The 13,536-nt window shown below is 34.7% G+C and overlaps 1 protein-coding gene and 1 long non-coding RNA gene across 5 annotated transcripts; one reads left to right on the forward strand and one right to left on the reverse strand.

Annotated features, from left to right (window-relative positions):
• The first annotated feature begins 466 nt into the window (after positions 1-466).
• On the forward strand, positions 467-11,347 carry LOC131624842 (transcriptional activator DEMETER-like). 3 transcript variants are annotated; one of them, XM_058895760.1, is made up of 22 exons: positions 469-586; positions 792-830; positions 905-1,016; positions 1,521-2,194; positions 2,310-3,806; positions 3,882-4,238; positions 5,042-5,132; positions 5,265-6,672; positions 6,760-6,839; positions 6,982-7,066; positions 7,157-7,248; positions 7,324-7,392; positions 7,492-7,528; positions 7,650-7,732; positions 8,028-8,447; positions 8,904-8,940; positions 9,027-9,084; positions 9,326-9,465; positions 9,569-9,634; positions 9,747-9,861; positions 9,960-9,998; positions 11,211-11,347. In XM_058895760.1, exons 3-22 carry the CDS (start codon positions 991-993, stop codon positions 11,312-11,314), a joined length of 5,478 nt encoding a protein of 1,825 aa, XP_058751743.1. In that variant the 5' UTR covers positions 469-586; positions 792-830; positions 905-990; the 3' UTR covers positions 11,315-11,347. The 3 variants fall into 3 exon arrangements, with proteins under 3 accessions (XP_058751744.1, XP_058751743.1, XP_058751745.1); XM_058895761.1 differs by lacking the exon at positions 792-830 and having other exon boundaries at positions 467-586; XM_058895762.1 differs by lacking the exon at positions 469-586 and having other exon boundaries at positions 596-830; positions 911-1,016.
• On the reverse strand, positions 2,838-12,187 carry LOC131624843 (uncharacterized). Of its 2 annotated transcripts, none has more exons than XR_009290672.1 (5): positions 11,905-12,187; positions 7,508-11,552; positions 7,312-7,416; positions 3,063-7,225; positions 2,838-2,967 (listed from the first exon to the last, which is right to left on the reverse strand). It is a non-coding gene; the product is annotated as an uncharacterized LOC131624843 (long non-coding RNA). The 2 variants fall into 2 exon arrangements; XR_009290671.1 differs by lacking the exon at positions 2,838-2,967 and having other exon boundaries at positions 6,667-7,225; positions 7,508-8,427; positions 11,352-11,552; positions 11,905-12,185.
• Between the last annotated feature and the right edge of the window lie 1,349 nt (positions 12,188-13,536).

Genomic DNA, 13,536 nt, shown 5'->3' on the forward strand with positions numbered 1-13,536 from the left:
TAATTGCTCAAATTACTTTAGCCTATCCAAACAAATATTATTACTTTAAACAACACTTTGAAAATTATATATAATATATAGACATTTAGTGTTTAAATGTGTTGCTATGATATAATATCACATAGAAAGGTAAAACAATCGTGCAATAAAATTAGAAATTATATCCATGAATGTTCACCTAATATATCAATGTGTAACATTCACGCATAGCTTAGATTTTTCTTACTGTGACCAAAAAATTAATACAGCAATAACTATAATTCATAGAAGATGAAATTTGTACAGTAAATGTTAACAAATAAAGCCTGAAAGGGTATAGACAATTTGATTCTCTGTTTCGTAAAGTTATTGATTAATTATTAATAGAATAAAAACAGAAGCAAAAGGTAATAGAGTGCTCAATTAAATTAAATTCTTTTATATACAAAGGGGTGTTCTATTATTAATTAATATGTAGTAACATTTTTATTTTTTAAAAGTTTCTCTCTCCTCTTTTTTCTCTCTCTAACTAACTATGTTTTGATTCCTGCATTGACTAATGAGTATAGTTTGTGTCTTGTGAGGCGTTTACCATTGAAACAGATCGGTGAGCTTAGTTTGATATTAATGAATGTATGAAAAGTCATATAAGTTTTTACGTGTATTCTTCATTTCAAAGATTCTGAAGATTCTGTGTATAATACTCCATTGTGAGAAAATCTGATATATTTAAATGAAAAATTAATTTTGTAAATATAGTAAGATTCATAACCACCCATAAAAATCTTCTTATGGTGTTTTCACTTTAACAGTTTCCATGTACAAGTCATTCATTTCAGCATTTAAAACAGGTTCATCCAATCTTTCATGCTTCAAGTGTGTTACTATTTTTATTGTTAAGTTGACACCTTTGTGTAATGCTAAGGTGAAGAATGTGTTATTGGATTGGCAACATTGGAGTAAAACAGAAGGGTCTGTGATTGCTTTGGTAGTTTGAAGAAATTTTTTCAGATGAATGAACAACAACAAAACAACAGGTAAGATCCTCTATTGGTTTTATTTATTTCCAAAAGCTGAATATTTGTATTCTCTTTTGTATATTAACATGTTTTGTGTCTGTAAAATTTGAAATAACGAATTAAATTGTTTAGAGTTGGATGTTGTATATGAACTGGTAAAATGGTAAACTAATAGCTGATTAATATTTGCTTAGGCATGAAATGTATATAGTTTGTTTAGGTAGGAAATTGGTTTATTGTTGGTGGCATCACTTGTTGATCACATACAGATTAAAGAACTTTAAGTTTGAAATGACTATTCAACATCCATGAACTTTAAATTTGAATGTGTTTGTCTGCAGTCTCAATATTCTATCATATAAAATTGGGATTGTAGTTTTACACCAATACTTGAGCTACAATGTTAGCATATAGGTATTAGGCTAACAATTTGTAAGACATCAATCATATATTAATAGTTTTCCCTATAATTTACAAGGATACAAATGAGAGCAGAATTGTAATGTTGTGTTTAACTAACAGGACTTCAATAATGAACTTCGGCGAACAGCTTTGGGATCAAGATGGGAAACAATTTCAAATAAACAATACATGGGTACCCATCACCCCTGAGAAACCCATTCAAATAAGAACTAATACAATATCAGACTGGCCAGCGAACCAAATGAGAACAAATTATCAAGAATATCCTCTAAATGGAAATGACTACATGAATAAGATGCTGCTGCATTACCATGAACCATATCAGAATCCCCGTCTGATAGGGCAAACAGGCCAAATTGGAGAGTACAATAACTTTAGTGGCAATTCAGTCAATAGAAACAGTGTTGTCAATCACATTGCAGAATCTTACACTCGGGCACAGCATTACGAGAACAAAGGATTGAACAATCATAGGTTGGAACTACTGCTCAAGAAGAACGCAACTGATATAGCTACTGCTAACAGGAATTTGGATACAAGCATCAACATGGCAGCGAGCAATCCATTGCTACCAAAATTTTATCCTAAGTCTAGTAGTGATGTGAGTTATTCCTGTGCAGCTTCAGACAATGTGTACAGAGAAGCAAATAGATTTCTCATTCCAAATAGGAATTCTGAATTTAGAGGCAGTAATACAGACAATTTGCTCAACAATGATATTCACTGCTCAGTCTCAAACCAAATGAAGGGCATCTTCTCTGATGCATCCTATGGTAACTTCTTTTCTCCTATTAATGATCCCATTTTTTTGTTGTTTAAACAATACCTTCCTGCATCCCTTAAAAGCTTTCAGCAACAAATTGGTGAATGACAAAAACTGTTTTACAGGTGATACTTACCCTGAGCATTATTTCAACTATGTGCAAAATGCAGAAGTTGATGCTACCACTAGTTTCACCAACTCCCTCCAATCAACACCAAAAACAATGGATCAGCTCGAGTTTGTTGAAAACCAGTTTGTGCGCTTACACGAGTTGTCGTGCGATCTTGACAACAATGCAATAGCTGAAAGCACAAGTCATGGGAAAGATTTTGTTCCATGCACAGAGAATGAAATCCAAGAATATTGTGATGGGCTTCTACAGCAAATTGTAGATTCTTCATCAGCAGTAATCTCAACATCGCATGGGGATCAAAAGAGTTCGGTCAGCAACATCTGTGACAAGGTAAGTACCGAGATTTTTGACCTGAACAAGACACCTGAGCAGAAAGTACCTAGGCGCAGAAAGCATAGGCCAAAGGTAATTAGAGAGGCCAAGCCCAAAAGAAATACAAACCCAGCAAGTCAAAAGATAGAGACTAAGGATAAACCACGCAGAAAAAGGAAGGTTGTTGCAAAAACTGCAGCAACACCGGAGGCAGGTGTTATAAAAGACACGTGTGATTCAACGGCAGCAACTACAAAATCCAGCAGGAGAGCTCTAAATTTTGACTTAGAAAATAGTACACATGAAAGCCAGAGCAGCATGGTTTTTCAGCAAGAGATCTACCATATAAATGAGAAAGCTTTTAATACCACTTCTGACTACAAGGTCAAAGAGATGCATAGTGGAGCAAGTATAAAGTATGATCCAAACTCACCTTTGATGATCAGTCAGCAGGATGACCTTGCCGTAGGACACCGACAACCCAGTAACACAGATGATATTCCACTTCTATTGAAAGGAAAGGAATCAAATCCTTTCCTCTCGGAGAGGGAATCAACCATAACTTTGTCAGAAACTACAGAAAAGCAGATAGCAAAATTTTCGGTCATTGAGAAAGGTCCAACACAAGGAAAATCTAGTCTATGGCAGGAAAGAAATAGCGGATGCATGCAACAATACATTAGTGCAAATGAAATTGGCAACACTCTCTTTCAATCAGAAACATGTTTTGAAAACACTCAGGAGACAGGGGAACTGATTTTTGAAAATATGTTTCAGTTGCTTAACAATCATTCCAACCCCATTGAAGCAAAGGGTTCCAAGAGAAAATATTCTAACAGCACTAAGAACCAACTTCACTCATCCAGAAATCCACCTGGTGCTTCCTTGTGCCAAGAGATTTTACAAGTGGATGGAAACTTCACAAGTACAACTCTTGCCAAAGGTTTCTTAAAGAAAAATAAAAGGAAAAGAACTCAAAATAAACTCCACTCAAAAGTCCGCGGAGGATCTTCCAGCCAAATAAAGCCTAAAGATGATTCACGGAAAGTAAGAAAAGCAGAAAAAAATGGGTTTCAATCACATAACGAGGAAACGACAAACTGCTGTATTGAAAGCAGTAGATTTGTAGAGAAGCAAACCAGGGGAATTCGCACTGGTGATTCCTTTGCTATCTCAGGTAAGGTATGTTTGATAAAGGAAAGGACTTTTCAGTAAACAAAATAATGATAATTATCTGTTTCTTCATTTTCAGGAGAGCGACACCAGATATATCCCACCCTGATGGACAGCATAATTTGCCAACTGAATAGTCTCCACGTCAATGGGAGCAACACGTCAGAGATGGGAGAACAAAAGGCACTTGTCCCATATAAGGGAGATGGTTCTATTGTACCCTACCAGGAATTTGAATTTGAAAAGAAACGTAAACCAAGGCCTAAAGTGGACCTTGATCCAGAAACAGAGAGAACCTGGAAACTGTTGATGGGTATCGAAGGAAGTGAAGACCTTGAAGGAGCTGACAAGAAAAAGGAGAAGTGGTGGGAAGAGGAAAGAAATGTATTTCGTGGACGAGCTGATTCCTTCATTGCACGGATGCATCTTGTTCAAGGTACAAAACATCAAATTAAAGGCCCAAAACTTGATGATAATATGCCTCTGGTTCTCTTCAATTTATGATGTTTGACGCTGAACTTGTCATTACGACATCATTCATATATATACTTCAATGAGTTGGAATTATAGACTTTTGTAGGATAGTATACTGAATATATAATAGAATAAATGTGATACAATACCTAAATTTTTCAACTAATAAGTCAAGTATTAGGAACTACTAGCAGAAGCACAAGCCAACTAAATACAATAAGACTAATAAGTAATAACCCTAATATTATAACAACGCAAATTCTAACTGTTTGTTTCAGAATTAGGAGGGGATAGAAAAGGGGGGATAGTCTCTCGCCATTCATGGGGGTTTACTTTTACCTATATGACTAAAATTAGGAAACTCGAAATATGAATGGAGGTAGGAATTTGGAAGCTTTTGGAAAGCTTTGAAAAATTTCCCAAATCCTTTTCTACTTTATATAATACTGTCAAAACAAAACAAAAATAGTGATAAGCTATTATCTCTTCTCCCCTCCAAAAACATTCTCAAACAAGGCAAGGGGTTATCCTCCCTTTCTCTCCCCTTCCCTAAAACCCTACCATTTATTTCCTTCCTAACTTCCACAGAAAGGCGGGAAAATAGGCAAAGGCACACAACTAAGAATTGACAATAAAATCCTTTATATTTAATTAGCATCCCTTGACAAAAAAGAAGCCTAAGATTTATTGAAATTATTCACTTGATTGCTAAATTGTTCACTTGTCGGGATATATTTGTAAATTAAATATACCTCTACTATGCAGGAGATAGACGTTTTTCAAAGTGGAAAGGATCTGTTGTTGATTCTGTGATTGGTGTTTTTCTCACTCAGAATGTCTCAGACCATCTTTCAAGGTAAGCTCATATATTAGCATTAGGTGTTTTCTACTTTTCACCACTCAGGTTGTTTTGCCAAAACTGCCAATGCTAGTACAAGATGTTGTGCAAATCCCACTAAAACATTATGTTTCATTCCTCTCTTTGCAGCTCTGCCTTTATGTCTCTAGCAGCAAGGTTTCCTCTCAAGTCAAAAAGTAGTGATGTTGTCACACACACATTGGTTGAAGAGCCACAACATTGCATAGAAAATCAAGCTGGCATAATAGGATCATATGAAAGAGGAAAATTAAATCCACCAACCTACTATATTGACTTTGAGATGCCGCGTCATACAGAAGATCTTTTGAAAGACAGTAAAACTTCAAGGATAAATGAGAGCCTAATAAAGCCAAATAATCATAGCTCAGAGGAAGAATTCTTATCATCACAAGATTCTCTTGATTCCTCAGTTACTCAAGATACCAGAATTAGATCCAATTCAGAATCAGAATTACGTAACAGTGGGTGTGAACACAGCAAGGCTCAGTTCTTAACTTCAACAAATTCTCAAGAGGTAGGAATAACCACTATCTTTCAGGAATTTTACCATATTGTAAACGGGGTATCACTAATTGAAGAGAGAACCCATGGAAAGCTACAGCAACATGATGTGAAACAAAGTTCAAGAGTAGGCAGAAATGATATTCCCAGTTTCCATTCAGCATCTGGCCCTCCCTGCAGCTTTGGAAATCCAAAAAAGCAACAGCCGCCAGGAGCCCCTTCAACAAACTATGAGTCATATTACTCGTACATACAAGGTCTGGATACTTTTCAAATTAATGGTGAGGAGTTTTCTTGGCCTGACACTCTTTCTATACACAATGAATTTCAAGACAACAGTTATATGAGATTTGGCATCAACGGAACTGGAGAGAGTGTGGATAAACCCACTGAAATGCAGGATGGAAATGGAACATTGGGGTCTCCAGAGTTACCAACTATGAAATCTTACAGACCATTAAGCAAGCACTCAGCTTTTATAGGAGATACTTCTCAATCTAGATCTCATACAAACTATAATCAACCTTCACCTAACCATCACCTTGTGAGTCAGAAAACCTTCCAATCAGAGGGCAAGACATATGCAGAATCATCAAATAATTCTCACATATGTGGCGAAGATCATGCAGGGAACGATCACAGCAATATATTAACATGTGCAGAAGAAGTTTTTGACAGTGAAAAAATTATATCCACGGAAACCAGACAGGTATGCTATGATAATACTCAGGCTGAAAAGAAGGCAAAGAAGCAAGTTTCTCCAGGCCAAAAAGACAAAGAGGGAAAACTCAAGGTTCGAAAAGAAAGAAAAACGAAGCCTGAGGCCAACAAAAAGCATGAAGATGACTGGGACAAACTAAGGAAGGAGGTAGAAGAAAATGGGACAAAGATAGAAAGAAACGCAGATGCTATGGATTCACTGGACTATGAAGCAATAAGATGTGCCTCTGTTAAAGAGATATCTGATGCTATCAAAGAGCGGGGGATGAACAACATGCTAGCTGAACGAATCAAGGTATATTCAACCATTCAAGTTTGTATAACACTGATTTTTAACTAAAATAAAATAATACTGAGCTATAGAACTTCTATGTTATGTCAGGAATTCCTGAATAGACTGGTTAGAGAACATGGAAGCATTGACCTTGAATGGTTAAGACATGCTCCCCCTGATAAAGTAAAGTAAGCCATAATCTTTTATCACCATTAACCAATGTCCTTCTAAGAAAGTTTCTATTTAGCAGACACTGCCAGCAAATAACAGAATATAATGCAAATTAACCATGTCCTTTCTACTGGCTTCCATATACAATTTCAAATGCAGGGACTATCTGCTAAGCATGAGAGGATTGGGGTTAAAAAGTGTGGAATGTGTACGGCTTCTGACACTTCATCATCTTGCTTTCCCAGTAAGGCTAATTTGAAATCCATTTCCTGCTTACTAGTATGCAAATCATTAAAAACCCTTGCAATAACATTGCTATGCTCGTGCCTCGAAGGTTGACACCAATGTTGGAAGGATAGCCGTTAGACTTGGATGGGTTCCTCTCCAACCACTTCCTGAAAAACTACAAATACACCTCCTTGAATTGTAAGTATCTTTTTGCCAACCGGTAAGAAGATAAACATATCACTGATAGAAACTGATAACTACCGTTTCGTGCAGGTATCCAGTGCTAGAGTCTATTCAAAAGTATCTTTGGCCAAGATTGTGCAAACTTGATCAAAGAACCTTGTAATATCATAACTTCCCTAAAATCTGGAAAAAATAATAAGAATAACTGATTTATTATGCTAGCTGAATTTATAACTAAGAGATATAACTGGAATGCAGGTATGAGCTACACTACCAGATGATTACATTTGGGAAGGTATGCGTAACTTCCTTCTACATTTTAATATGGTATTCACAAAAAACATAGTTTTGGAACTAGCTTTGCTCCACAACCTTGAGAGAAGAGGTTAAAAGTAATTCATGTTCCAAATATGTAGGTTTTCTGCACAAAGAAAAAACCAAATTGCAATGCATGCCCAATGCGAGCAGAGTGCAGACATTTTGCCAGTGCTTTTGCAAGGTTAGTTACTCAGTATGTCAGTTGCATTACATATTGTAATCAACTTAATGCAAAATGCATTTGAAGCTACATATCAACCAATTTCATTTTCTTCACACAAAACAATCAGGTCACAAAAGTCTTTAAAATTGCATCTGAAACTTTAAAGTCATAGCCAGTTTAAAAGGACAAAGACTAACGCGTAAAAATAGACATGTCAATTTAATGAGTTGTTACTTTCAGCGACAGTATTCTAGTATGAAGAGCATGACAGACTTGTCATATTTTTATAAGACGACTAACTCTTTCAGTACAGTGCACGGCTTGCCTTGCCAGGACCAGAAGAGAAGCAAATTGTGAGCATGCCTGTTCCCATTGCAGATGAGAGAAGCCCTCCAAATTTAAACCCAGTGATCCTACCTCTCCCTGGGAACAACACGAGCATTGAAGTGTGTCCTCAAAGTAGGCCGTGCGAGCCAATCATTGAAGAACCAGCAACACCAGAACAGAGTACGGAGGCATTAGAAAGTGACATTGAGGACTTCTTTTGGGAGGATCCTGATGAAATTCCTACTATCAATGTCAATCTCGAAGTGTTTGCGAAGAGTTTACAGAACCACATGCAAGAACATGAAGGTGACCAGTCTAAGGCCCTTGTTGCCTGGAACCCACAGTCTGCTTCCATCCCAACACCAAAACTGAAGAATGTGAGCCGGCTAAGAACAGAACACCAAGTGTAAGTGTAAATAGTTTTCTTTTCTTTTTTCAAGTTGAGCAACCTATAAGTGTCCTAGAAAATTTAACTCAGTCGCACTTTTGTTTGGACTATGAGTTAATTTTAAGTATAGCAACCAAAATGCTGAAACTAAATCAGCACCCACGGACTTACAGGTCCTGAATATAATTATATCTTACCTTCATACATATGATTTTCTAAATTGTTTAAATTAAGTATATTTGGAGATGCAAAGCATTTGAATATTCATTCTCAAAATGTAAGTCCAAAACGATATGGTGTTGTCGAACCTCTCTGGTTTCTAGGCCTAGAAAATCTATATTTTAAATGACACAGCTATAGTCATTGTCATACGTAAAGTCATTATAAATTCCTTGACTCTCTAGACTGTATGACTGATCTGTTTTCTTAATGGAAATCTAAATGACGCTATCTAACATCCCCTGATTGATGCAGATATGAACTTCCAGATTCACATCCTCTGTTGGAAAAGGTTAGTTATTCTTTTCTCAGTACTGAAACATGCAGTAATCAGCTTGGGATATTTTTTTATATATGTTTGTGTACAAAAATTTACAGATGGATAAGCGGGAACCTGATGACCCAAGCCCGTATCTTCTTGCAATATGGTCACCAGGTTAGCAGATGATACTTGTAATAAACTCAAGTAATACTTAATCATTAATAATAATTACCATATGCAAAGAATAGTCGTCATCAAAAGCTACTCCTATTCTAAAATCAATGCACAAGCACAAGTACACATAAAACAGCTAAATTGAAAAGAAAAATTTTAAGCATAAGCAAGATCATTACTACGTATATGTTAGGTCAAAGATAAAATGTTCACTCTGATGTTTATGAAATTTGAATACTAGGTGAGACTGCAAATTCCACTGAACCGCCGCAAAGTAAGTGTGGATCGCAAGACTCAACCAGCCTGTGCAATGACAACACATGCTTTTCATGCAATAGCATTAGAGAAGCTAATTCACAAATTGTGAGAGGAACAATTCTGGTAATGATTAATAATTTCTGGATTCGGACAGGGCAATGAAAGAGACTATTTTCTAGCCTTAAAAATTTTGTAATAACTTTAACAAATGTTATCCCATATACAGATACCGTGTAGAACGGCAACAAGGGGAAGCTTTCCACTCAACGGAACTTACTTTCAAGTTAACGAGGTAAGTTTAAATTATGTTTTGTTACTGTTTGGTAACCTTAACAGATATACCCTTGTTTTAAATTTCAATATTCACCCCCAAGGATCTATAAAAACTTTTTTTTATCATGAAGTTATTTGCGGACCACGCATCCAGCATTAAGCCCATAGATATCCCTAGGGCATGGATATGGAATTTGCCAAGGAGGACGGTATACTTTGGAACCTCTGTATCGTCAATTTTCAAAGGTAGGGGAAAAAATCCACATGCTCATCTACTAATATCTATTCTAAACCGTTTTGTCTGAGAAGTTCAGAGCACTCACAAAAAATCTTATGTCTACTAGGTCTCTCAACCCAAGAAATTCAGCATTGCTTTTGGAGAGGTATGCAGACTGCCGTAAAATATTTGTTTTATTTCTTCTCTTATTACTTTGCAAAATTTTAATAACATATGAAAGAATAAACCATTTTAATTGGTTTCCTATAAGGAAACATAGGATCTACAAAATTTGATTACCAAATTAAACTCCGATAATTGAGAATATGCATATATGGTCAGTCAGTATACCTTCTCACAACTCAAAAGAGGGATAAAAGTATGCAAAATTAAATTAATACACCGGTTATTTCTTCCAATTATCCACCAAATTTGCATCAGTGGCCAATCCATCAGCAGAAAAAATAAAGAAGGCCTGAAGTAACTTCAGGTTTAGCAAAATTTTCATAAATAATAACCATGTCAAATACCTATAGTTAAGAAAAAGGACAAATAACCAACACAGCTCACAGCAATTGTTGAATATTTCTAATGCCAGTATAATTTACACAAGATACTTGATATCAGGCCTTTTAGAAATGATATAGATAGAGAAATCATGAGCTTGTTATTTCTTGTATATTAGTATTTGTTGAAGAGTCCCACATCGGACAATATGGCCTAAACATATGTTTATAAGTGTGGGCAATCATCACCTTACAAGTCAGTTTTGTAGGGATAAGTTAGATTCAACCACAATTCTAAGATGGTATCAGAACGCTCCTAGGCGTGAGGTTAGGTTCCCAGACTGTTGAATGTGTGTGTGTGTATATATATATATATATATATATATATATATATATATATATATATATATATATATATATGTGTGTGTGTGTGTGTGTGTGTGTGTGTGTGTGTGTGTGTGTGTGTGTGTGTGTGTGTGTGTGCGCGCGCGTGTGAGAGAGCAATCTCATCCTTTAAGCTAGCTTTTGGAGTTCAGATCCAAGCATATTTAACAGTATTATTATGTAATATTAGTAATTTGGGCAACTATAAATCCTTTCATTTTCTTATTTTTCAACGTGATTTCAAGAACCTAACAAGAGAGAAACAGTACCCATGAAACCCGGTGGATCTACTAACCCTTAAGATTGATCCAAATGTGTGTCCGCACATCATTCTGGAATAACTCAATATCAGACTAGTCGGCTAATAGTTCCCTAAAAACATCATGAGTCCCATCCCTCGTTACAATAAGTGTAGTTCCCATATGCATCTAAGAAATATCAATGTTCAATCTTGTCATGCCTATTAACATTTTGATGCTTCATTTCAGGATTTGTTTGCGTTAGGGGATTCGATCAACAAAAACGTGCACCTCGCCCACTTTTTGCCAGATTCCATTTTATAGAAAGTAAATTTGCAAAGACAAAAAAGTGAAAACAAGAATAACGGGACATGCTGCTAGGAAACTTACCAGCAAAAGCTAATATTGAAGATCAAACTGTCCCAACACCAGATGGGATTGCCGCCAGAGTGACAGGAGATCAACAACTAGCCTACTTTTGTATCATCAACTATTCTTTCTCAAATGTGAAACAAGCACACCGCAAGGAATGAAAAAAAGTACAACACTGTTCTGTTTAGGATGCGAAATCCTGCAACTAGTGGTATTTACCTGTATATCATTCATATTTAAGCATAAAACAGCAATTCATCAAAAACATGCTGAAATTTTACCAAAGCGGTTGTAATTATTTCATTATTATCAATAGAATAGTTCATTGATTATTTACATAAATTGAAGAAATTAAAAAATCAACCAGAGTGATCACTCATGTATTTAAAGTAGTTTGATTATTTTGATAAAAATTACACAGTAAGTTGATAGGAAATATAACTAAATCACCTTCATATCAACCAAATTCCATAACTCTTGTTGTCGTAAAAAGTAATTAGAAGTAAACACAAGCAAAGCGTGAAAAGAAGCTATGTGAAGAATAAAGAAAGATAACATGCGTTAACTGTACCGGGAGGTTGAGTGTGAGATCTTCGATTTCTAATTACCAGAGATTAGCTTCCATAGAAGGTGGTAATGAAAATTTGGGGAGAATTTGGTAGAGAGAAAGGGGAAGATGAAATGATAGAATTAGGGTTTGAAAGAGTGAGGACGAAGCGAAACGTGTTTCGTTATTGCTTCTTGCCGCCCTTTGCTATTTTCCCTCCCTATTTTTATTTTAAAAAAAAATGATTTTTTTTTTTCTCCTCGCTTATTGTAGTGGTATTTCGGATACAACCCAGCAAAATAGAGAAATCGAGAGTGGAATACGTAAGATATAATGTCATCAAAATATCAATTTATTGTCTAAGTATTTTATGACAAAATCGAACAATTTTATCACCCCGTCCTAATCCGAGTGTACAAAAAGCGATGAAATGGAATATAAAGCATTTCATCTTGTTTTGCTTCATTTCATCTCTTTTTAATTAATCCAAACAACATAATTTAAGTTTATATCATCTCACTCCATTCTATTCTATCAACTCAAACATACTCTAAGCGTGCATTTGATTTGCTAAAAAACGAGGTACTGGACAGGACATTTTTTTATACCCTATTTGATGTAGAAACTAATCATGGTACTGGACAAAAAATATGGCGAAAGACCGGACAAAACCATGAATTATTGTCCTCTCCTAAACCATAAAATAACTTTTTATCACAAACACAAATTATCAAAAAATATCAAAATATCATGTTTTTACTCTCTTTCTTATTATTTAATATTTTAATTCATAAATATATCAATAAAAATATTATGATAAAATTACATTATTTTTATTCGGTTCATTGACATATCAAACAAAGTAGAAAAAACAATATTTATTAGTTATTTTTTTCTCTTCTCATTATTTAATATTTTCATTTATAAATATCAATATTTTTATATCAATAAGAAAAATGTTATATAAAAGGAGCCAGTGTGATGTTAGTTTGATGTACGCTCGTATTTCTCGAATTTGAATTTGTTTAATTTATTTACCTTCAACTTATTATCTATTTACTTAGCGATGTGCATAATTTTTTTAAAGAAAAAATAAATATTATAATGAAATAAGGTAAAAGTCCAACATTACACAAAGGGATGTAATTAAATAGCACAAAATATATTATAAGAGAAAATATAAAAGAAAAGAAAAGCAACAATAAAAGAAGAAAAAACTTTAAAAAAAAAAACAACAACATTGAAAACATATCAACATCCAAGGACAAAACTAGAAAACAAGCTCAATCACTACAAAGCTAAAAAATTAATAAAATCAAAATAGGTCTCAGCCAACAACACCACCATCAACAAAACATAAACCATAAGAAAATATAAGAAAATATTTAACATTTTTTAAAAAAATAATTTTGTTTAGAATGATAAAAAAATCATTATTATTACTAAATTTTTAATTTTCAGAATACTATAACAACTTAAAAGATATTTGAAAAATTTATGTAAGCCCTTCAAAATCCTCCAAAACTCTCCTTCAATATAATTTTTGAGTTCCCCCATTTTATGGGGTTTTTGGTGTTATGAATAAACTTAAACCCTCCAAAACCCTCCTACCCAAAATCTTTTTATTCTTTTCACCTAATTCTTCCTATTTTTTAA

This window comes from Vicia villosa, unplaced genomic scaffold (assembly GCF_029867415.1).
Source record: "Vicia villosa cultivar HV-30 ecotype Madison, WI unplaced genomic scaffold, Vvil1.0 ctg.000163F_1_1, whole genome shotgun sequence".
Taxonomy (NCBI): Eukaryota; Viridiplantae; Streptophyta; class Magnoliopsida; order Fabales; family Fabaceae; genus Vicia; species Vicia villosa.